This window comes from Diachasma alloeum, unplaced genomic scaffold (assembly GCF_001412515.2).
Source record: "Diachasma alloeum isolate Michigan unplaced genomic scaffold, Dall2.0 Dall_scaffold_00210, whole genome shotgun sequence".
Classification (NCBI taxonomy): Eukaryota; Metazoa; Arthropoda; class Insecta; order Hymenoptera; family Braconidae; genus Diachasma; species Diachasma alloeum.
In genome coordinates, this window is record NW_021680375.1 from 477257 (window position 1) to 504032 (window position 26776).

A 26776-nucleotide genomic window follows, 5' to 3' on the forward strand; every position below is an offset into this window, starting at 1 on the left:
CCCCAACCGCATCCACAACTACTAATCTCCAAGAATTTGAATAAATTACATTGATCCCTAGTTCTTTAATCAAATTAAAAGCCCAGAAGAAAAATGAATTTCTCCGGAAATTCTAAAAAATCAAAAATTATAAACTCGAAGAGTTCCTCCTGTATCGAGCTGTCTCAGAAATTTCTTCGTAAAAATAAATGTATGGAAAACCCCTGTGTCCTGTGGGTGCATTCGTAATTACACATTCATAATTAGTAATCTATTTGTTCATTATGGATAATCAATTGATGGGTTAATTAAGCAAAGTAAATTTTTTTTATATAGATTTATTGATGATTTCCAATAAAGTCATTTATGTACAAAATAATGCTGGAAATATACCTATAACATTATAATATCCCATTTAGCCTACATACTTTATTTATACGTTTATGTATAATATTTATAACATCCCCTCATCGCCCGCTCTCTTTCTCACCATTCTCTCTCTCTCATTTATTATTTTTACTTGGTATTCAAGCCCAAAAGTACAGCTAGTTATTAGGAGGGACAATATTCTCTCTTCCTTCGTATTTACGCAGATAAACTTACGGTTTTATATTTACAACGTTTTTTTCTTTTTTTTTTAAGAAAAAATCTTGGGAGGAGTCTGGTATTTTCATTCTCCTCTCTTTCTTGATTTTTTTTTGTGGAGAGGATTAGAAGGGATCACTCTCGCATCTTTGTTACATATTTTTACATGTTCACTGTCCTCGAGGCAGAAAGAATTTTGATTTTTTTTTGTTTGCAATTTGCGGGTGTGGAATGAAAAAATTTAATAGGAGAGTAAAACAGAACAGGTCTAGGTTTATAGAATGTGGGATTTTCTCGGGATGAGAAGTTCTGGGAGAAAATATTAATTTTTTTCCTGGAATCACTTATTTTCGAGATAAATTAAAAATATAGGACTCAGGCCGAAACAAAAAGTTCAGTTCTCACTGATTACGTTTGATTCTCTTGTTAAATATGAAGTTATCTCGATACGGAATTGTGTTATGGGAAAACGTCTCAAGAGATTTTTTGCTGGAATTTCAATTCTCTATAAAAAAGATTTTATGACATTTTCTCTTAAAACGACACGTTTTTTACATAAATGTAAAATTTGTGAACAGGAAATTACCAGAAAGTTGAACTTTAACTTTTTGTTATCTTCTTTAATATGCGTTTATTTCAATGAGGAAAGGTTTTAGGAAAAAATGTGACAAAATATTGTTTATCAGAAATTTAATCCTCTATGAAAAAGGTTGTACGATATTTTTCCAAAGACCAATAATTTTTTAGATAAATTAAAAATTTAGGGCACAAACCGAAACAAAAAGACGAATTCTGATTGAGTATATTGGGCGTACCCTTGTTAAAAGTGAAATTATCTCGCTAAGGAATTATTTTAGAGAAAAATGTCGCGGAACATATTCTTTTGGGAATTTAATTCCCTGCAAATAAGTTCTTTTGACATTTTTCGATGAAGCCACTCGTTTCAGAGATAATCTCACAGTTATCAAAATTCACACTCCACCACCGGGGTCAAGTGAAAGTAGAAAAAATATCGCAAAAGCGATTATAATAAATAGAAAAAATTATGGAATGTGTTGTGGGAAAACTGATATGACTTTCCCCAGGTGTAATTGAACGGTAGAAAGTGCACCAGACATTTTTGTTATTAATAATTTGAGAGAGCTCAAGGTTCAGATTAAATTGCAGCCTCGAGGGCAAACGTCTAAAGTTACGTCTACAGTGAAAACCTTAGACTTTTTGTTTTTTAAACGTTTTCATTCTCTCTTTCAGTGGAATGAAGAGTGAGGATTCTACAATCGAGTGGACACCGAGGGAATTCATAGAGTGACTTTTCAAAATTATTTGCAATGATTTTTAAATAGTTTTTCATTTTTTCATGTGATTTTTTTTTCTTCGTGTCGAACAGATTTTTTGGAATATTTTATTTTTAGAGGGATGACTTTTGTAATAATTTTGTTCAAACTTTCAATTATATTGGTATCAATGTTTTCGTCGATTTCTTTTATCGATTATAAAAAAATCATTTGCATCGATAAAAAAATTCAATTTTATCCAATTAAAAAACGAAATTCTATTGATTTACAATAATGAATTCCCTCGATTTAAATCCCCGATTACCAAAGATAAAAAAAATTATTTACACCCGCTCAACCAAAAAATTCCTCGCCCACACGATCTCCGAAATTCCCTTCCCACACAAACAATTCTGCCCCGTGTCATTCAATCACCCATGACCAAGAAGATGAAACATCAGAGGAACACGAAAAATCGACAATTTCCACCTTCATCGAATGCAGGAAATAGGAATTGTGGAAGGACAATAAATTCAAGTGCATAGGACATACAAGAGTTACGTGTAGTCAATTATTATTATTCATTTTAATATGTAATTATTAATATGAAATTTCAATTATCCCCCCCCCTCTCGTATATAATTAATTTAATTAATCAATCAATTACAAATTACATTGATGCATCATCGTTATAGGGACGATATAGAAAAGAAACAAGAGATTAATTTCCCTCTTGTTTCACCGCTTCTCTCTCTCTCTCTCTTCTGTACAATAATTTAATTTTATCAACGAGAATTTCATTTTCGCCGAATGAATTTGTCGATCAATTTTTCATTGAATTACTTCTCTTGTCGTTTCTCATTCAATGATCTTGCATTATCTCACTTGACTAGCATTAACGACACGTGTATATATCACCATAAACACGATGCGAATTCGCTCTACCGTAATTCTTAAAATTTACAAACTCTTAATGTGATTTTGATAAATCGATAAAACGTGCAGCAGAAATATGGGATTATCTCAGAGATGAGTGGATTTAGGGGAAAAAGTGATAAGAAATTTTTTGTAGAGAATGCAATTTCCCACAAAAAATGTCTTATGACATTTTTCCCTAGCTCCACTCGTTCCCGCGATACAAACGAAATACATTTTTTTCCGCTGCTCATCACGTTTTATCGCTTTATCAATGATCCTCTCCATCAATCAATAATTACATTTTGTTAATCCCAATATCCCCTCATTCTGAATTTCTCAAAATCCCCCTGCATCAACGGTTTTACGATTCTCCGGGTACCCGCCCGCATGTAATGCAACAGATGGTGTATTAAAAAATTGTTTATATTATTTTTTTACGGTGAGTGACTTTTAATTATCACTTTATATCATCGTATTAAGATTTTTTTTACGACGCACTTTGAGATAAATTCGAGAGAATGGGGATCATAAACTCCCAGGGATTATTAAATTTCCCCAGTAAATTTTAATACTCCATGAAGATAATTAAATAGCGAAATAAATTAATAAATAAGTAATGGAAATTGAATTTCCATTTTTTTTTGTCAAATAAATTTTACAAATTTTTCTTCCCCTCCAATTTGCCTCGAAGTGTTACTTCTACTTCGTCCTTTGTCATTGTCAAGTTTCATTGCGGAATACACGAGATGATATTTCGTCGTACGAAGGTCTCCCACTGAGTTGGGAGAGAGGAATGAGTCGAGATCTGTGTGGTTCAAGGTGCAGTCACCTCGGTTTTCAAGATGGCCGGTGGAATTCCGGTGTGTACACTCATGGCAAGAAGCGCGCAAAGACAGTAGTTAAGCCATTCCCCCCTCTCAACGCCCGAAAAACTCGTCAAAACCGGTAGCCCGCCATTTCGTTTTTTCTAACCATCGATATCGACCTTGAAAAGTGTCTCACCGTTTAGCCGGGAAAATTTCCGTCGCGAAACACCCCCTATCGACCCCTCATAATCCCCTAGATCCTGAGATATCGATCGACAAAGATCGCCCGCCATTTTTTTCGCGGCGCCGCAACTCCCAACGGAATCGGCCAAAAAAAGGTTCAATTGTAGGGTTTCGAAGCAGAAATTTTTCCGGCCAGACGATCGTAAAACCGTCGCACAAATTTGATCAATTTTTTTTATGAACACTGGTATACACAAGTATGCGTAAATACTATGGCATTTCTCCTAAAATTAATCCTAACCTCTTTTGTTCAATTTTTTGTATCTCCCTTCGCTAGAAACAATGGTGTTATCCTTAGTCATTTGTCACATCTCTTTTGTCATCATTTTTGAGAAAATAATTCGACAGTTTAGAATATATACTTTTATATATTATTTATATGAAAAAAAAATGGTCGAGGTACCTCGCACATTATCAATTCTCATTCTTCTTTTGATGGTTCAAGGTACATCCAAATAATTACTTCCATCAAGTTCCAGGAAATTCTAGATAATGAGATTTCATTTTTCCACTCATTACATTTCTCATCTCACTATCGAACTTACAGGAAAGTTTACAAATTTTATGTTTTATCTTCTCTTACACAAAAAAACACCAATGATGCATCACTGAAGTTGAGAACACCGAGGAGACGCCATTTTGTCAATCGCACAAAATACATCATAAAAAAACGTGCAAAAAACGTCAAAATTATAATTTTCCCCATAAACCAACGAAACTTGTCATTTTTTTGAAATTCTCGGTAAATGGCGTATCACATTAGGACGTCTTTCAGTCTTCCATAACCTCCCAGTTGTCCATGAGCTGCCTCAGAAAAATCACCCTCCCAACGTTCAACATAACCAAAAAATCCATCAGTCTTCGATTTTATAAAAAAAAAAGAAACAAATTTTATGGCAGTAAAAGTGTCTTTAGAATTTATCGATCGAGTGGTCAAAATGAATCTCATGGGCCACGGAAGAGCCAGCAAAATTTCCAAAAATTTTAAGCACTGTCTGTCCCTCTTAACCTAAAAAAATTCCCGCCAAATGTTTTTTGAGGTGCTTCAAACCGGAAATTTTCCCGCCCATCGACCCCACCACTCCTCCTCCTCCTCCCCCCCCCCTGATTATCCCACTCAACGCAAAATTCCCACACTTTTACGCCCGATAAGTTCCAATGCCGCCATCTTGATGTACCTCAAGCTCCATATTCCCATTGTATTGTTTTTCCCCCCTGTGTGGCACAATCGGAAGTTCCCTCTCCCTCTCCCTCCCCCTCTCTCTCGATCTCTCCCTATAATGATGATAATGATGTCCATGTCCATTAATGGGCAACGTTGGATATGAACTCTGTGGACAGGGTGGTGAGTGCCTCTGTCCGCCATTTTGAATTCTCCCACTGGGACCACCATTTTGTATTCTATCCAAATCACCGCGCGCCGGCAGTGCAGGTGGATTTCTCCTCAACGAATGGCTAGTATGATGTACCCTAACCCCACCATTACCAATTGTATTACTTCCATCGATAATTTCACTCTGTCCATCACAAAAAATTGTATTAGTACGTTGATTATTACTACCGGGCAGCGTACCAGTACGACGCATTTGTCGCGCCGTTTCACCATCGATATAAGTGAAGCCCTCGGCAGGTGTTGTACCACCATGTGGTAAAAACCAAACACCACCATTACCAGGGCTCGCTGCCCGTAGCTCTAGCTACAGTTCCGTAACAGGTATGGATTTTATGCCTGACGATACCTGTTGATGTTGCTGTGGAAATTGTCCATGATGAAGTTGTCCCTGATTGTTAATATGATGATGATGTCCATGAGCCGCTCTGACAATATACTCATCATCTGAGAATGTCTTCTGATACTCGTGCTCCTTCCTGGAGATGGCACGATTCTTCCACTTGTAGTCCTTGAGGGCATCTCTGACCCTCTTCCTGCATCTGTAGTAGAGTACCAGTGCCATACCAGCGATGATGCCAAGACACACGACAATGACAGTCAGCAGTACCGCCTGCTTCCTGGGGTCTGAGAAGGCACAGCCCAATTCATCAGATGTCATTCCCTTCAACGGCTTCAGCCTGACCTCCAACGGTTCAGCGCACACAACCGCGCTCGTATTCTTGGGCGCCAGGAACGAAGCCAACCAGTGCAAACTACAGTCACATATCAGTGGATTCTCACTGATGTCAAACTTGTGCAACTCACTCCATGAAACAAGACTCTCCGGGAATGTGACAAACGCATTGTCCCGAAGGATCAAGTGTCTCAAATTAGGAAGTCCCGCCAGTGCACCCTCCTCGAGGGTCGTCAGTCTTCGATTGCTCTTGAGTATCAGTGTCTCCAAATTACCATTATCCGAGAATGTCCCCCGTTCTAGGGTTGTCAGTAATTTAGCCCCCGATATATCGAGTTTTTTCAGATTTGAGAGACCCTGAAATGCCCCAGACCTCAGCATCGTAAATGAATTCTGTCCCAGTGTCAACTCCTCGAGTCTCGTTAATATCGACAATTGTTTTGTTGGCACTTCTCTCAACTTATTACCACCAAGTTTGAGTGTACGTAATGACGTTAATCCACGGAATGCACCCTCACTGATATTATCCAGGCCAGCGTCCATGACATCGAGTACAGCAAGTCTCTCTAAACCCTTGAAACCATCATCCGGTAAGGATGAGAATACATTCAATCCAATATGTAGTTCAGCAAGTGCATTTAAGGGTGCTAATGCCGGTGATGGAATGGACTTGAGCTGATTGTCATCAAGATAGAGTACTCTCAGTGAGCCAAGCTTTTGAAATGCACCAGGCTCAACCTTGCCTATTCTATTCTGACCCAGATCTAGTTCCTCTAGTTTTGTTAGAGAAGTAAATAGACCATTTGACAGGGTCTCCAAGTAGTTGTCACGGAGATTTAACACTGTTAGCGATACTAATCCCTGAAATGTCTTTTCTGTTAATGCCGATATCTTGTTGTGCCTCAGGTGAAGTTCAACGAGATTCTTTTGCGCAGCAAAACTAGCATCTGGTATTGTTACAAGATGATTACTCGAAAGATCAACAATTTTCAAGTCACCGTAGAATTGAAATGCAGCTGCATCAACCATACGTATTCTACTCTCCTTCAAGACTATCCGTTGGGTTGATGGATTAAGGGCAATTGGGATTACGTCTAAGCTAACTCCTATGCAAGATACAACTAGGGTGTCGTCGTCGCAGGTGCAGTCTGTTGGGCAGAAGCCGGATTGGGCTGTTGTGATGAGGCATACTGTCGTTAGAAGGAGGATGCTCCATTTTAATCCGCTCGTTGGATTCTGAAAGCATAAAGAGATTTGACAAATTAGATCATTTGGATATATCGAAGCCCACAATCATTGCTTTGTACTTGATTAAAAGGATCATCTTCGCTGTCATTGGAGGAGGTGTAAACAATGAGGGACAAAAATCCGAATCCTTAATCAGAATTCCTTCTAAAGCTAATTCATGAAGACTGAATTCACCATTTTATCACCTAGTGTCATATAATGTAGGCCAGTGGGTATCATCACCGATTACCTCCACAATCTTTTTTTTTCCACCATCTCCCCTTGATGCTTGTGGTCTCCCAGGCACGTCGTCGGATAGAAAGTAACTAATCCCCGTTCCCATGAAATGGCACCTGGCGGGAGAGACGGCCTGGTTGGTAGAATATAAAAGGCAGAAGGAGGATGGAAAATGTTGAGTGAGGATGGAGTGAGGAAAAAAAGATAGGCGAGTGAGGAGAATCCGTGCTCCGGGGCGAAATCATTACCGCCCTGTCTACTGGTATTACGTGCTAAAAACGGCACGTCATTAGAGTAGGATTAAACGAAAGATGAGGTGGGTGAGGGGGGAGGGGATGGGTTGGAGTATGAGAGTGATAGTTGAAGGCTTGTATGTGGTACACTGACTCTGGTAGGCACTTCTCGGGTTAATACTCTGAACTTGGTGTAGGACTAGGCTACCATACATACACCCTCCCCCCCTTCATTACTCATTTCTCGTTATCAGCTACATTTGTCGTTGAGTAGGGAAATGCCTTTGGTACTGATTCAGCTAGACGATTTAATGAGTTACCTCGTCTCGTGCACCGTGTGTTCCTATTATTTATTGAGAAATATGAGATACCCGAGGATGTGGTGAGAGAAACACAGCATTGTTGAAAATATGTCCTCCACAGGAACAATTTTCCACATGACCTGGATACCCAAAAATCGTTTGTTCTTTTGCATTTTCATTCCGCATGAGAGACAAAATTTTTTGTGTCAACAGTTCGAATGTTTTTTTTGCCTGTGGCTGGTGCAATTGGGAATATGAACTGTGAGCAAACTGACAATTTAAAAAAAATAGACTTTTCACGATTATTCACTGTGCGTTGGCGAGGTAAATATTAATTCTCAATGCGTTTGGCGCTTTTTGATGGGGGGGAGTAGGCAACTGACATGTTTCACCATTGAGAAGCATCAGTCGAATATGTGAATGATGCTTCGGGAGTACTTTTATCATCCGGCTTTGGTGATATGTCAGTCTGAGTATTCGACCGTGACAAAGACCTTTTGTCTGTCGCTCTGAAGGTAGATGACATCGCCGTAGTATGACGAGGTAGAGTGGAGGAGGGGGAGGGAGGTGGGCGGGTGTGGCATAATGCGACTCGTGCCGTTCGCAGATAACGCACTGCGAATACATCAGGCGTCCTGGGTGGTATCGCGGCTACTAATCATGCCCATAAGGATAATGTCAACCACCGCTTCCCCACCCCCACCCTCTCAGCGGCTTTTTGAGCAGGTGATGTGGGGAGGGCGAGGAGGGAGATTTGGCTTTGCAGTAGAGTTAGTCATGCAATGTCGCTGGAGGCAGAATTTCGCGGCGAAATGTGGAAAACCTGGGGTGTTTAGTTAATAAGCTTCTATTTGGAAAATTGATAGGCTCGAAAAACCACGGGTTCTTAATGAGTTGGTGAGGTCGGGACGAGTTTATGAATAATTGAGGTTATTCTCGAGGAATTTATCAGGATCAAAGGAGTCGTGTGAACCTAGACCTTGGACTAAGAGTTTTTGTCATAAACAAAAGATTGGTGATTTCAACTATTTGGACGAGTGAAACAGACGTCATGATTGCGATCAGAGTTACCCCAATCACGTTAATCACCTCCCCCCAAGCATATCTATTGATTAATCCGAAAGACCTTTAAAAGTCAAAACCCCAGATTTATTCCAATTACTTCGCTAGAATCGTAATGGAATTTGAATGAAGAGCGTTACTGATCGATTATAATTTTACTCTAAAGTCTTTTCGTTTGCCGGCGAAAGCCGCTTTCGTTTGACCACTAGTAAGCGAATATGGAGCCCAAGGAATAATTGAAGCCATTGATGAAATGTGGGAAACCAGCGGTGTTTAATTAATAAGGTTCTATTCGGAAGACTAACAGGATCGGGAAACCGCGGGTTCTTCATGAGTTGATGCGGCCGGGATGATTTTATGAATAACTGAAGTTATTCCCAAGGAGATTTATCAGGATCAAAGGAACCGCGTGAGCCGACACCTCGGACTAAAAGTTTTCATCAAAAACAAAAGCCTCGTCATCCCACCTATCTGTACGAAGAAAACAGACATCATGATTGCGAACAGAGTCACCTCAATCAACCAGAACAATCATCCGTTGATTCCAACGTTAATGACATCATCCCCCAATCGAACATGTTGATTACTCCAAAAAACCATCAGCTCCAAAACTCTAAACCCCGAGATTTATTAAAATGACTTCAGCTGAATCGTGACGAAATTTCAATTCACTAGATGAACGATTCAGATTGGAAAGCCTCAGGATTGAATTTCGACTTAATAGAATCGAATGATACATCGATTATAATCCAACTCTAAAATCCAGGTGTCCCTCCATTCAACGGGGAAAGGTTGGCACTTGGTGAGCGAATGCGGAACCCGGAGGATAATTGAAGCCATTGTCTCTCTTCATCACCACCGGGGGTGATGGGCTCCTGTTGAAAATCCCCATCGACGGTGCCAAGCACCCTCTCACCCCCTCGCTAGCCACCTTCACAATTCCCTCGACGGCACATCCGTTCAGGTGAAAATTCGATAAATCGTTGAGGATGCCTTCTCTCTTATTTTCCTATCCTTTCTTCTTCGAGGTTAATCGCGGAACGAGCAAAGAAGTTAACCAAAGGAGGAAGATTACCGTGGGTAAGAGGAGGGGGAAGGGGGGGCTGACAACGCAGGTGGGGGAAGGTGGCAAATCGGATTATCGATGGTGAAACTGGAAAACGAAGCGATGAAGCGAAAATATGCGGTAATTCGAACTAATTGTACCTCGTTCCTTTCGATGCAAATCAAAGGCTGATAATTGTGGTGAATATTTCTGATGAATCGTGGGATTAATCGGGATTATAAAAGCATTCAGAGTGCTGGAGGATTTTCGCTCTTGCGGATGGAGTTGAAGTATAATTTTTTTGTACGCTTACATTGGCCTCGATTGAAGATGGCTGCAGCGTCGATACTAATGGATGAAGGTAAAATCGAATCCCGTTACCTCAACCAGTTCCCGAGAAAATGGGTTAGTAACAATTTGTTAATTACGAGCCTTCATAATTTGATAATTAATGGAGGAAATTGAGTTTACTCTGTGCCATTGTTTCCGCTTGGTTTCCAAACCGAGGAATAACTGATATTTTCATCTCTAATGATTTGTGCTGAGTGTAATAACCCAGGGATCAATGAAGGATATTGGACAAATACGTAACGAAATGCTACAGAATTGGTGATAAAACGAACGAATGATGCATACATAATTGTTCCATTAAGCCTTGTCTAATCTTCCGTAATTGTCGTACAATTTTACTGTAATAGATTGTATGAAAACCTAAGGGTTTAGTTAATAACCCTCTATTTGGAAAATTAACAGGCTCGAGAAACCACGGGTTCTTGAGTTGATGAGGTCGAAATGATTTTATGAATAATTGAGGTTATTCTCGAGGAGATCTGGATCAAAGGAGTCGCGTGAATCTACACGTCGGACTAAGCATTTTTGTCAAAAACCAAAGATTCCTCATTTCAGTTATTTGGACGAGTGAAACAGATGCCATGATTGCGAACAGTCACCCCAATCAACTAAAACAATCATTCGTAGATCAATGAAGGATATTGGATAAATTTGTAACGAAATGAAATAGGATTGGTGATAAAACGAACGAATGATGCACACAGAATTGTTCCATTAAGCCTTGTCTAATCTTCCGTAATTGTCGCACAATTTTACTGTAATATGTTCTGAATGGGGGGAGAAGCATTTTGATCGTTTTGGAGAGTGAGTTCCGGCCCAAGAGGAAGTGTTCGTGGCTTTCACGAAATTGCATTTGTGTCCATATCCATTTTATCGCGGATGGAATTCCCGGGGATAATTCAGCGTCCCTCGCGTAATTCAAAATATTTTTCTCAGATGGGACAAAAATTCCAACAACAAATGACATAAATTCACCTAGAATTAGAGAGTCTGTGAAACATAAAGTTTCAGAGTTTAAAGTTATCGTTGGACTTTTCAATTTTCTCGAAAACTAAATTTTCTCGTGGATTGCATTTTTCTTTAAGAGTAAAAAGAACAAAAATTGGGGGGAAAAAACATCATAGTCGAAGCTGGAAATTACGTTCCTTCCGCTCAGGTCTCTACACGACATTGCTCGAAGCGTTTCTCTCTTATATCGTATAATAACCACTCTCGTGTGTCGCGACGGAGTTTAAGCTCAGACGGTGGATTTTCCCTTCGTGTTGTTGGCACACAGGTTGACCTAATCGAAACCAATCTTCCGCACAATTTCAGATATGAAATATATTGGAAAGATATACTAAAAAATCGATGGTTGGAGGATTCGCAGGGAGAAATGAAGCTTTGTTTTTGGACTTTTCATTGCGAACAATGGAATCATTGTTTTGGAATTCATTGTTCAGGCGTTTTATTAGCACTTGATCGAAGAAAATTCGTCTTATTGATGATGATACATCAATGACATTGAGCATCCATGATTCTTCACAACTCGGCCCGTTTCTTTAAAGGATGACGGTAAAATTGTCTCAATTCATTTTTTGTGGAATTTTTGTTTGCATTGTATGCGGGATTAATTAATGGATGAGGAGGTGGGTGGGCAAAGCCACTCGGTTCATCTGGAACGGGATGACGAGCCCGGCAAAATGACAGCTCATAAGTGCAATTCGCCTCATTGGTTCCAGAGATATCTAACTTTTGAAACGAAAACAAAGAAATTATTTCTGCCCAAACAATCATTGTATGAGTCATTATATAATTTGTATCTCGAGAGCGGCAGAGTAGAATTCATTGCATGAGGTCTCATTTTAAAGGATGTGAAAAAAGTGAGGAAATAAGCCCCTACCGATGGAATTTTAATCGTCCGTTTTTAAGCAATGAAAATATTGTGTTGAAAATTATTGTTTAAGCCTTCCATCGTCACTCAATCCCCCAAAGCTCATTCAAATTCATCATAATCACGGAAAAAATACTACCAACAACTCCCCAACACCTCATTAACCCCTAATTACCATAATTATCCCATAAACGATAACTCAATTGTTTCGAATACAAACAAGCTCCTCTCCCCCATAATCTCCATAAAAGATATTTCATTACACTTTTTATCAGTTAAATATCATCCAAAAGACGTACTATTTAAGGTGAAACACGTATTCTCCTCCGCTCTTCGTTTACGTTATTATACGACGGAAATCCGCCGGGAAATTTGGTTTAATTTATGCGAGCCGGGTAATGTTTTATGCGCCGGCACGTACCACGACGGTCTATGTAATCACGGGGGTTGGGTATCCTCGTATAGTTTTCCAACCCCCCCTCGCCCCTCTCAACTATACTTTAGACACCTGAGAAAAGTCACCTGATTTTTTCACTCACCCGAGATTATGCACCTCTCATCAATTTTTCAATTCATTTTTTTTCTCCCATAAATTACGAGAAAAAAATCTATCGAGTTTTCATTATCGTGTGGGAATGCGTCCCGCGGGCGGTATATTCTACTGGAAATATAAAATGAAAGATCGCGATTGAGTGAGGGGACTGAAGAGATTGAGACATTGAATGGAAACCATTTGAACCTTTTTCCCCTTTTTGCAAGAAATAAAGTGAAAGTAATTTTCTATAATTTCACGGGGGAATCAGTGTTACAGATGTAAGTGCTCAGCGGCAAGTCGATTGTAATAATTCGAAAGGGACGTTTTTTCGGCCCTCCACCCTCACATAATGTCTTATAGTCACTCGTCCCTGGAACATTGCAAAAAACATCATCCTGCGAAGATGAGGATTCCCCTTGGCTTTTTTGCCAGCAGCTCACTCCGGCTGTACGGAGTTTTTGCTGTGGGAGGGAGAGGGAGGGGTGGACTGAGAAAAAGTTGAAATACGAGGGTGGTGGCTATGGATCAACGGGGATAGAAAAAAATTGTTGGGGAGTGCTGGGTTCTTTTTTTTGGGAATGACGATGAGATTTCCTTAATTTATCTTTTGTAGAGTTTTTGCTTTTATGGGGTGAGGGGCTAAATAGGGGGTGGGTGGCCTGTGCGGCCTGGCTCATTTTGAATAGGGTGTTGCGACCTTGAGAATGACACGTCACAAGGGCCATTCGCTCCATTGGTTCCGGAGGAATCTCTCTTTTAAAACGAATACAAAAACAAACAATTCTTGTTTCAATCATTGTATCAGTGGATATCGTGAAATCGGCTGAGTGAAATTCCAAGTTTGGGATCTCATTTTGAAGGCCCTGAAAAAGCCAAGAGAATGAGCCATTGCAGACCAAATTCTAACAGTCCATCCACCGGAACAATTCAATTCTAAATTCATTGAAAGCATTCATCGACTCTGAATGAATCATTTCCCGATACAATCCAAGTCATTCATCGCATCGAACTGCATCTAAAATGTCCAATGAATCAATACAAATTCCGCTTGAATGAGCGCTACCTCCCCCCCTGTCAACACATTGGAAGCATTTGAAAAATGTCTGCTTATCTATTCGATCAATTCCAATCACTTTATCGTTAAATTCAACGTTAAATTCTCAAAGCATCTATATTTATCGTACTACCCCTGCAGGGAGATACTGATGCTCATCTCTAAAGCCCAGCATCCACATCGTAAAATTCAATGGAACGCAAGAGTCGTGCATAGCTTTTGCCAAGAGTGAGAGAGATGGAGGATAACCCCTTTGGTACGAGAGAATGAGGGCAAAGAGGAGATAGGAAGAAGGAAAAGGAAAGACAGGGGGGAAGGGTGAGTATATATGGCGTTGCAGCAGAGAGCTTACGCCAGTTTGGAGCACCTTCAACATACAGAGCTTCTGCCTTTGGAATTCTTCGGGTGATCGTTGGTACCCAACGACAATAAAGAAGATTGGGATCGATTTAAGATTCCAATTTCCGGGCACCTAGTGCCCCTCTCTAAAAGACACTATATTGAACTTAAGTTGGAGGGGGTCAAGAGGCGAGGATTCGAGACACGGTCGATTCGGTGTTAAAATTGGACTTTTACCTTCATTTTTGTATTATCTTCGTGTGTCTATACGAATTCCAAATGCCAAGTTCCATTTCCAAAGATCGTAAATGGATTCTTTTCATATCTTTTCAAAGGAAACAAATTGGTTGAGGCAGAATGCAAGTGTTTGGAAGGCTTAAAAATGATTGTTGATGGACCTTTATTTCTTTGAAGTGGATCGTAACTGTGAGAGAGGTGAATTGAAGCTGTTGATGATGATGATGATGATGATTTTGGACCTTTATGACACTTAGTTTTTAACAGAAACGCAGACTTTCTCAACAGGAGGAAATTACTATGAAATTAAGATTCCAATTTCCGCGCACCTAGTATCCTCTTTAAAAGATACCGTAAGCGGATGGTAACTGCGAGAAAGGTGAATTGATGCTGATAATGATGATGATTTTGAACCTTTGTGGACCTTCTGACCAAGTTTTGAAAGGGTTTTCATCCAATATGACTATCGAAGACTTGAGACCCTCGTGAACCTGAGTTTCCAACGCCTTTCAGCATGAGACAAACAAGCCAAAATGGCTTTCATGACCTTTACAACCCTAGCCACCTACAATTGATCATTGATTGATGGAGTCCTGGCACCATCACCAGTCCCAAAATCTCTATTCATTCATCTGCTCCCCACATTTTGCTTCAGGTCGAGTTGATGTTGGACCGTGACATCAGCATCACCAACATCATCATTCCCTCTCATCATCATTCACTATTCATCGTTATCCATCAGCAAAGTAAATGACGATGCTACGGATGAAGATAATGACATCAGCATCAAACAGCCTCATCCCCAACTCCGTCCTGCCTTCGATTTCCGAGTGACTTGGGGCAGTAAAGTACGTCCACCCCAGGATAAACAATGTTTCGAAGGAAGGAAGCGAGTTGTGTACTTGTCAATAGTAAAAAAATGAAGCTGAATCGTTGAAAAGGGTCACTAATACCTTCCAGCATGAGACAAACCATCCAAAATGGCTTTCATGACCTTTACAACCGTAACCACCTACCATTGATGTTGAAAATCCAACACCATCACCAGTCCCAAAATCCCGGTTCATTCATATGTTCCCCACACTTTGCTTCACGTCAAGTTGATGTTCGACCGTGACATCAGCATCACCAACATCATCATTCCCTCTCCTCATCATTCACTATTCATCGTTATCCATCAGCAAAGTAAATGACGATGCTACGGATGAAGACAATGACATCAGCATCAGCAGCCTCATCCCCAACTCCGTCCTTCCTTCGATTTCCGAGCGACTTGGGGCAGTAAAGTACGTCCACCCCAGGATAAACACAATGTTTCGAAGGAAAGAAGCGAATTATGTACTTGGAAATAGTAAAAAATGAGACTGAATCGTTGAGCCAAAACGATTTAAAGGCCACGCGGGCAAAATTGTGGGATTTTCTTGCACACACGACAGCAGAGAAAAGGCGGAGCACTACTCAAGTTCACCCTGGGTGAGATATGCCGGAATTAAATATTCATTTGGACTTGGGTTAAGGTGGTTTTCCTTCTCTCCTAGATGGCGGTAGATTTTGGCACAAGGCCAGTTTCTCATGCCATATCGCACCCTCGTCTTGTCCTCTAACGTAGTTGTGTACCTCATCGGGTTTTGGTTTTACGTTTTTTGTATATTTCTCCTTCGTAAGTTCCCTCTTGGGGGATGAAAATCCTCTTTCCTTTTTCGTTGTGCCAAACCCATGTCTACCCTTTTAGCGCGGATGCATTCTATATGCGAAGTTGTCGCTTTCCTTTTCTATTCGGGGGGCACCAACAAGTTTACCTGTTGAAACTTTGTTCATTTTATTTTTCTCAGAGATTTGAATTTTTAATAGTTTTCAGGGGGGAACTGTACTGTTGGGGAGCTCGGGATATTTCTGATTGTGCTGGAAATCCTTGAGACGTTTTACATTGGTCAATCCTAGATTGATCATCATACACTCGAAAAAATACTGTCTTATTTTAAGATTTCGAAGGTCTCGAAATAACATCTTCATGAGTATTAATTTGAAGCGTGAAATTCTTGAGAGATTCGGAAGTCTCAATTTGAAGATTTTGGAACGTCTTAATTTAAGACTTTCCAAGTCTGCAAATAATGAAAACAATTGAAGAATACATCGTTTTTATAACTTAATTTCACCAATTGGTCACAGATATGGAGCTTCAGTGAAATAGCAACCGATTTTTCAGCGGTTAATTTTTTCTTATGAGCGACTAAAGACGACTATAAAGCAGAAAATATAATCTTCAACTGAATCGACTTTCCTCATAAACTCCTCCACCGAATCATGGAATTTTCACAGTCTACGTTCACTCGCAATTTATTCGCGTATTTGAGTTTCAAACTTAGCGTAGAAACGTCGCATTTATCCCTCAACGATACATGATAATCCGTAGCCCCTATATTTACTCAAACTAGTGCAAGCGAGACGCGGAGTAAGAGACACAACTCCACCTACTTCCTTTAAACTTTCTCCAAACATTCAGATTTTCTCAATTTCAAGAGAGAACAAAGCTACTCTCGCACGAGAATACTCGAAAAATTTGAGGATTCTCGTCTCTCTGAAACTCAAATGAAACCTGCCCGTCTCGACTACCTCCGCCCCACACTCGAGCACTGGATTTCATGTACGCATGATGTGACACGACGCTTAATTAGAAAAAAAAATCTCATTAAGAGATGATAATTTTTTTCCCGACGTAAATTCTGAATTTGCGAGAGATGAGAAAATTTAATGGCAGAAATCGATATTCTCACTGGCGCCGATGGATAGCCAGGGAAAAATGATGTAAAAACATTATGCAGTGAATTTCGATGAAGAATTAACACACGTCTCATCACCATACGCGATCCGGGTCGTTGGTCATCTCCGCGGGGATTCGCCGCTGCGTTATTTAGGCGTCAGCGTTGCCGAATTCACTCTACACCGCGCGGACGCGCGTAGCGAGCTTCCGGCAACGTCGCGTAACCGGCGTTTCATTGAACGCGGGATAACATAATTCGCCAGTTGGAAATAATTCGTTTTCTTTATGAATTTCGAGGATTATGTTGCTCTAAAAACTAGTATATTTTTTCGCATTTTTCCCGATTTTCTCCGTATGGATCATAAGAGGGAACTTGCATGTTTTTGAAATTTTTCTTCTTCAAATATATGCCCCCAAGAACCCATATTTGCTAAGGAAACACACGAAAAATAGTTTAATAATTATTTATTTGCTTTTAAAAATTAAATTTTTTAAACGTTCTAAAAAGGCCTGTGACGTTAACTCACCGGAGGCCGAAATTTTCCTGTGGTGCCATCAAGCGGTCTAGTACAACTGCTAGAATCTAGAAAAATACTCTGTACATGTATTTGGCTCCAAAATGTCAGAAAAACCGAATCCAGTGATGAAAGTTCCTTATAAATATTGTTTTGTACCAGGATGTAAAAATACAACAGTGAAAATTATACAACCACGACTTTCGACACTTTGACACAGATTTAAAGCCATAAAATCTATCAATATAGTCACGTCTACCGTTGGTAAATTCCACGAGCACGCCTTTTGAAAATCATTGTCCAACACAAACTTCATTTGTTACCGCCAATATATTTTTTTATTGACTTTTAATAATTGTTTCAAACATAATCCCCTCGATTTGTTTTGATTGAACATCCCGCACTTTGAGAGGCTAGAATACCTCAATAGTGCTCCCAGTGGTCGCAAGGGGAACTTAATTCCGGTGAGTTGACGTCATGACCCCGAAAAAAGTGTTCAAAATTGTTGCATTTTTAATCAGTTTAATCAAAATATCGAGACAACTTTTCGGAAAACTCTTTACTCTGGAATGGTTCGTAGACTACAAAAACTCTATTCATTTGAAAATATTCGAAAACTGAACTCTATACAAGTTCCCTATTGTTTGGTATAACCCAAAAAATCCAAAACTCAAATTTGAAAGATTACAAAGCTTCCATTCAAAAGCAAAACGAGACAATTCTCATTTCGCTATCGCCTATCTCCTTTATATCATTTCACTCCCCCTGATGAAGTCATTGAGATGGTCTCGATGGTTTTAAAATGGGGGGAGAGTGAGGGGGGGCGGCGGTGGGGGGTGGAACGTTACAAGCCAGCCGTTAAAGGGAAGGTTCACTCAAGTCAACTCCACTTCTCTCCTATCGCAGAATCTACCTATTATACCGTAGATGTTTTCCACCCCTACACGCATAACCCCGAATGAGATACAGAAGACTGAGGACCCTGAAGGGGTGAATGGTGGGGGGAGGGGGGGGGGAATGTTAGAGGGGGTTTGTGCGACGTGCATGGAAGCGTAATGGGCGCATAGTGGTTGGCTGACTGGTGCATTATTAAGTAGTTGAGTGCACGTTAGCGCCACGAAGTGCTGTCGGGTTCTATCAGTATGGCTGTGGGGCACAGAGACTATGCTAGAGGGGGAGCGGGTGGGTGGAAAAGGAGGGGAGGGGGGAGTGTTTTTTGGGAAGACCGCCCGTTTATGAGCGAGCGAGTGAGCGATTAATTTAATAGACGTTCATGTTTGATATTGGGTAAACAATTGTTGAGACAATGTTTTCGTCTGTTGTTGAATTTGTAGGTGATTTGCAGGTCTTTGTGTGGTTTTATATTCACAGGTGATTTTCATGTTTTTGTAGTCGCAGAGACAATGTTTTTGTATGTTTCTGTATTACGGTGATTTTTAGGTCTTTGTTTGTGTTTGTATTTACAGACCATTTCCAAGTTGTTTGTTTCTATATTCACAGGTAATATCTATGTTTTTGTAGTCGTGGACGATTAATTCAGTAAACGTTGGTATTTGATATTGGGTAAGTAGTTGTTGAAACACTGATTTTGTCTGTTTTTGTAGTTGTTTTAAGGTGATTTTTAGGTCCTTGTTTGTGTTTGTATTTTCAGGTGATTTTTAGGTCTTTGTATTTATAACCAGCGATTAATTCCGTATGCGTTAATGTTTGATATCGGGTAAACAATTGTTGAAACAATGTTTTTGTTTATTTTTGTATTTTTTTACAGTGATTTTTAGGTCTTTGTTTGTATTTGTATTTATAGGTGACTTTTACGTATTTGTTTATCAGTATTTACAGGTGATTTCCATATTTTTGTATTCACAGGACGCGATTAATTCAGTAGGCGTTGACGTTTGAGATTGGGTAAAGAATTATTGATACAATGTTTTTGTTTGTTTTTCTATTTCCGGGTGATTTTCATGTTTTTCTGTGTTTTTGTGTTCACACTAACCAATTAATTGAATTGACGTTGATTTTTTTTATGTTGGGTAAACTTTTGTTGACACAACGATTGTTTGTTTTTTCATTTACAAGCGATTAGCGTGAAATTTGGGGGAGGGACAGGGGGGTGGAGGAGGGGGAATGACGATGTTTGAATTTTTATGGGTGTGTTTGGTTCATGCGGGCGGGGAGGATAAATTGAGACGAATGGCTAATCAAAGATTTTCGGAACAACAATTGTCTTGTATTTAATGAAAATTCGAATTTTCTCCAGAACTGAACTGCACTGTTGAAAATATTTGTAAATTTTTCATTACATGGGTATTGAAAAATTGAAAATACTTTATGATGTAATTCAAATGAACCGATTATACGAATCAACATCTAATTCTCCACTAATAAATCTCCATCAAAGCCCCCATTTTTCCATGTAAATTGAATTTAACCCCGGAAAATATGGGACGAGAGTTGGGTGTTAACTTCTTGCGAACCTTATTTGGACCGAGTCTTGTGGGAAATTACAACGGATGAAATACAGCATAACCACCTAACATTGTCTTATATATTTTCACAAACTTTTAGGGCGCTCGATGTATTCGTAAGAAAAGATTTTAATCCCCGGGATTATCGCGGGGATAAAAAAAATGTGGAAAAATAGAGAAGCTGAGGAGATCCGGTTTGTTACCGACGTTTTTTAGAGGCACTGGGATAATTAAAGGTACGCTCTGAAGAGAATCTCGTTTACGTTTATATATATTTTTTTTTTCTAGGAAAATTAACAGGAAAAAAGGGGCAAAAATTCTGCGCTCCACGCTGGCAAGAGGAATTGTGTTAGAAGTTTATGTATGATTTTGTTACGAAAGGGAAGCATTTTTTTAATGAGCCCGATTCAGGTGGATTAATTGGAGATGCCGAGTGACGAATTTTTCATCATGAGGGATTTTGTTACGGGTGCATGTTGAAGGTGATTTTATTATAAAAAAATTATAATAATGAGGATGGAATAGAGTTGCTATTTTCAGATAGGATTGTGAGGGAAATCTATAGAATTTAGTTGAAGAATGGCTTCAATGGAATTGAGTCAGCTGATTTCAGAAATCGAAGTGAATTCGATGCTTTCGTTCGACTTTGTTGTTATCAACTCAAGTGAAATTCATTTTTTACGATTTAACATAGTCATTTTTAATGGACAAAATAGTATAAAATGCACGCACGAAAACATAATTTTCAAGTGTTGAAAATGCTTCATTTTTTAAACCCATTTTCACTATTGAACGACGAAAAATTACTCAAATCGTGTGAATTTTTACTATGTTAAATTGTAATTTTTTCTTACAATTTAGAACTTTAGTTTATACTCTCGCGCCTCCTACATTTTACTCGAGGAAATAGCAGAAATTACTATGTTGACTAGTAAAAACTCCAGCGGACGACGAGAGCGTTGATTGTTTTCAATTCTTGGAATCTCCTCCCTTTGTCAACCACGCAATAGCCCGGGTGGCGGATTCTATAATTCTAAAAAATTTAGTACTTCCTCTCCCCCCTCCTCTTTTTCATAATGAATATACGTGGAGCAAAATTATTGATAATAATTTTCGAGTTTTCAATTTTCGAATTTTCAAAATTATTGAGAAAATTTTTTTAACCGACGAAGTAAAAATTTATGTTTATCCGCTTAAATTTTACTCGTGTCAATTGAAAATTCAACTTTAATGTTACCATTTTCTACTACACCGATTCTCAATTTTTACTATGTTCAACAGTAATTTTTTTAACGGATTCCATCATATTTTAATTGTGTCAGCCGTATTTTTTCATCTAGCATGTCGTACTCTTTCAATTGTTCTCCAAATTGATATGTTAAACAGGTTGTCTTTTCATTGATTTTCTAGGTAATTTTTATCCAACTTTTCTCCCCGCGTATGTAAATCATCAGTTGTTGATAATACCGCGATAATTCATGGGAGAAGGCAATTAAAAATCGTGAAAATCCCACGAAACATTTCCCGAAAAAGCGAAAACAAAGTGCCTGATATTTCTCATCCTCCCTCCCCCTTTCCCCAACCGCTTAGCCGCAGGGGACACGTGTGACACTTGAAACAGTAGGTGAATATACGCCAAGGACTGTTTGCATTTTATTTTTCGTTTTTTTTTTAAGGAGGGAAAAAGTAGAGAATGTCAGAATGATAAATACGCGGCAGACGGGAATGTCAGTCACCGGAGCATCAACAGCTCGACCCATTCCGCGTATTTTTTTCCACGGGGTAATGAATGAATAATGCAACTGAGGAATTATGGGAGAACTTCGTTCAAATTAGCAACTTTTTTTCAAGAAAGATTTCAGTTTTGTGGTTTGAATGGAAGCTTTGTAATAGCGCAAATTGAAGTTTTGAATTTTTTGTTTTTTGGATGTAACGAAATTTTTCTGCAATTGTTCGCTAATGAATGAATGGAATTGAATCTTTTTCTTTTAAATGAGGGTATTGTTGAGCCCTATCAATTCCGTGACAGTTCCGTAAAATTTCCCACAACCACATTTCGCTCCGGAATTACGGAAAAGATACGTAATTTTTATTGAATATTTCTCTCCGCGTAAAAACGTAATTGCGTGTTATGTAAATAAACTTGACTAAAATAAATAATCGTTCTGCGCATAGTTAACGTTGAATAAAAATCATAAAACAAGAATGCATTTTCGAATCATCTCGATAACTGTTCAACAAAATTACAACATCGTATTCTATTCCACCTCAAATTTCCCAGGCTACCCATCCAAACCCGACAAATATCACGAATCCCCAAATTTCCATTAGCAACCTCTCCTCACACATCAAACAAAAATAAAATGATCGCAATAAATCTCTCGAAATTCACTCGTTGATAATTAAAACCTCGAATGTATGTACCTGACGGTTGAATTAAACTGAAAAACGAATTAAAACTGCGAGAAAAAAATGGCAAACCTCAATGGCCTTCCAGTGGTTCTTGAATTAATTAGGAGAAGTGGTGGGTGGGAGAGGGGGGAGAGGGAGGGGGGGGGGGGAGGGGTGATTTGCCGATAACGGCAGTGGCCTCGAAATGCCCGGGGAAAACGAATCGGGGATGCGATTGGATCAGAGCCCGGGGACAAGTCTTCCCCATCCCCTGCGCCACTGTCGGAGAATTCCAAGGAGTGGCTTGAGAGGACTCTCAGAGACGTGAGGAAAACTAATCTTGTAATCGAGATAGAAAAAGAGATGGTATCAGACACTCACTCGTAGATCAAAGAGTCGGAGCAAGTCGAAATGAAAGAATTTTTTCGTGATTTTTGGGCGGCGGGGAGGGGGTGGGGCTGGCGGCGGCGAGGATTTGGGGGGCTGAGGGAGAGACAGATTGGGGGATGGAGTGGAAAATTCCAATGATGAGTACTTTTTCACGTGCACGGGGAGAAAAGTTGGGGAGAAATTTCAGGCTGCATTAATTTTGTGGAGAACACGGAAAGAAATTTTCGATAAAAATTAGACCTCCAGAGGGTCAAACGTGGGACGAAATGACATTCAACCACTTTTTAGGGTAAGTTTTGTCGGAAAAATTGGACTTGAAATAATCTAATCCCAAGAATTTAATTCTCATTTTAATTTTTAAATTAAAATGAGAATTAAATTGACACTAATTTTTGCGATTAAACTAACCTTCGTCCCACGTTTCGCCCTCTGGAAGTCTAATTTTTATCGAAAATTTCTTTCCGTGAATCGGGAACTTGCATGTTTGAAAATTTTTTTTTTTTTATCGAATATATGCCCCGAAGAACACGAATTTGATAAGAAAAGGCACGGAAAATAGTTTAATAATTAATTATTTGCTTTTAAAAATAGCATTTTTTAAAGGTTCTAAAAAGCCCTGTGACGTCAACTCACCGGAGGGCGAAATTTTTATGTGGCGCCATCAAGCGGTTTAGTACAACTGCTGGAATCTAGGAGAATACTCTGTACATGTATTTGGCTCCAAAATGTCAGAAAAACCGAATCGAGTGATGAAAGTTCCGTATAAATATTGTTTTGTGCCAGGAGGTAAAAATACAACAGTAAAAATTATACGACCACGACTTTCGACACTTTGACACAGATTTAAACCCATAAAATCTATCAACATAGTCACGTCTACCGTTGGTAAATTCTCCGAGCACGCCTTTCGAAAAAACTTCATTTGTTACCGCCACTATATTTTTTATCCACTTTTAATAATTGTTTCAAACATAACCCCCTCGATTTGTTTTGGTTGAACATCACGCACTTTGAGAGGCTAGAATAACTCAATAGCGCTGCCAGTGGTCGCAAGGGGAACGTGATTCCGGTGAGTTGACGTCATGACCCCAAAAAAAGTGTTCAAAATTGATGCATTTTTTATCAGTTATTACAAAATATCTAGACCACTTTGTGGAAAACTTTTCACTCTGAAGTGGTTCATAGACTACAAAGACTATTTTTGACAATATTCGAAAACTGGACTCTATACAAGTTCCCTATTCCGGGGAAATTCTTATTAAATCTTGGAAACATTAGGAATTTTATTGGGCAGTGGGGGAATTTTTTCATTGCCAGCAGTAGAATTTTTCTATTCTTCCTATCTTCGCGCATATCCGTCCGACATCGGGAACATTCGGCTCGCCGAATGGAGCCGAAGGGCTACGCTCGGAACTTACAGCTGATGTCTTGATGTCAACATCGGGCAAAATTGGCACGGATTCTGCAGAGTTATTTGATAATCAGTGATCACTGTGTTCATTTTAAAGAACAAATGTGTGAGATGGAGCGAGGGATGGAGTGGAAAATTCCTACGGTGAGTACTTTTTCACGTACAAAAAGAAGAAAAAAAAATTCTAGATGAACACAGCAAATTTTTATATAAGTTCGTCAGTTTTTGCAAAAAAGCACGAGAAAAATTCTAGATTCTAAAATTTTCGTCCGAATTTCTCCACAAAAAATTATTCTACTTTTTTCTCTAGAATAGAAAACATCGCGATTTTTCTACTCTTGCCTCAGCCTTCTCTGTTTCCGAATTTCCTTTCTGCCAAAAATAACAATGTTACCGCAATAAAAAAAATAATTATTACATTTTTTCAATTTGCCATGTGCAGTCTTCCAACGGAAATTCCTCGGCTTTCGAAAACCGCAACAAAAAAAAACACGGTTTACCGCACGATTTTCCGGGTAATTCAATCTATCGTTGAAAACACGCGGAAAATGAGATTTTGCAATTTTCCTTTGAGCGCAACATAACATGGCAAATTGTTGAAACAGATGATTTCATTGCATTTGACATGATGAAATTCTCTGTGTTAAGCACAATATCCCCATCACTCTCTTATTCCCGAGTTTCGCGGATTCTTTTCGACGGAGATGGAACCCAGGAAAATGAATAAATCGTATTTACACGAAATGGAGAAGTGGAGCTCGGTGGGTCGGTGAAAGCTTTCGTCCCGATTAGATTCACTCTTTCTCGTTTGAAGAAAGAAGTGGGCAGACGATATCACAATCCGTCCTCCACCAATTTGCATTTTTGTGCTTGCGGAGGAGGAAAAAATACCTGAACTTGGCTTTCCGCGGAAACAAATCACATGTGCAATTACACTGATTAAATGACACGCTTTTATCGCGTGAAAGGTACTCCCTTTTGAAATCATTTTTAAAATCATGGTGTCACTCAAGTGCTTAATCATCTGATCTTTAATGACTTTTCCATGAAAAACAGAGGGAAAATAGAATGGAAAAATAGAATCCTTGAATATCATCACGAATTTTCGATTCGAGATTACTTTTTTCAATGAATTGTTTGCATTAATTCTCATTGCAGAAAGCAATACGACCGATGAGAATCACATGTCCCAATTTATCAGCTGTTAAATTTTCATATTACAATAAATAATTTGCTTATGTTCTAATTCCTATGCTCCCTGAATAAGATTTTAATCATAATTACAATTCAATTCCTTCTAGAACACACTGTAGTGTGAATTTCTGGAATTCAATGTTTGTTGATACTCTGGTAAAAGTGCGTGCCCACACTGTTATCAATTTTTAGTTTGTCCACACGGTAATTCAGTTAATCTGTTGTTCATCTCATCAATATAATTTCGTGGTTAGAATATTGTCATCTCGTGTTTTAAGCACCAAATTAAAAATTGAAACTTCATTTGGAATATTGAGTCACAGCTTCTTTTTATTTACATCAGAAATTTTGTATTTGGATATTAATATTATTTGTTCAAAGTGAAAAAATCAATCATCATTTTCACTATATTGCATTCAGATTCTCCTATCCTTAACGTCAAAAGTGTGATAGAATCTCATAATTCTAGCTATTAATTCTAATCAACTTTGTTCGAAAAAAACCTTAGTAAACGCAATATTAAGAAAATAGAATTATTCTATTTTCCTCTGACCTAAATTATTTGGACAATTATGATTCGTTTATTCATGTTTCATAGAATGGTATCCAATTCTCTTTTGTTTGTTGGGCGGGCTTCATGAAAATTCGACGCAAGACGATTATACTCATGAAAATCGCCTTACATTCTCCATTATATTGGGGTCGTATGGGGGTTGGCGAGCGGAGCGAACAGTGGGCGTAGCCCCCTAGTATTAAATCAACGATATATCCTCTCACCCCAGTGGAATCATGTAAAACAAATTTTTTTAAATGACTGAACAAATACAGCAAACAAAATATTGACATTATCAAACTAAAATTCCGTGCGTCAAAGACTAATTAATCTCTCCACAAAACCAATTACTTGTTCAAAGAGAACAATGCCAATTAACAAAACTAATAAGAGAATCAATTAATAAATTTTATTAACATCTGGGGTGATATTAGATTGTTAGCTCAAGGATACCAACCCCAGGATTGGTACATCATGTATAAATCAACATCGTTCAATTCAATTCAATGATGAATTAGGTATTCGTACGTCAAATGTATTTAATTTTTAAATAACGAATGAATAATCCCGAGTCATTTTTATTTTCCATAAAAAATGTGAAATGTGAAATAATCTCCACACATGAAGATTAACATTTTAATGCACATTTAATGCACTCTTCATCAATGTCGCATCCAGCGGAATTTCTGATGCGAACGAAATTGTCATTCCCCCCCCCCCCCCCCCCCCC

The 26776-nt window shown here is 38.9% G+C and overlaps 1 protein-coding gene across 4 annotated transcripts in view; it reads right to left on the minus strand.

Annotated features, from left to right (window-relative positions):
* Positions 1-4923: 4923 nt before the first annotated feature.
* Positions 4924-26776, minus strand: part of LOC107036580 (insulin-like growth factor-binding protein complex acid labile subunit) — a 305119-nt gene continuing 283266 nt past the window's right edge. For 3 of the 4 annotated variants that reach the window (XM_015254624.1, XM_015254625.1, XM_015254623.1), the window contains 2 exons: positions 5545-7107; positions 4924-5322 (listed from right to left, as the gene is read on the minus strand). In XM_015254624.1, coding sequence (XP_015110110.1) covers positions 4945-5322; positions 5545-7107 — 1941 coding nt within the window. In that variant the 3' untranslated portion in view covers positions 4924-4944. Of the gene's footprint in view, positions 7108-26776 lie in introns of all 4 variants that reach the window. The other variant, XM_015254626.1, reaches the window with a different exon arrangement.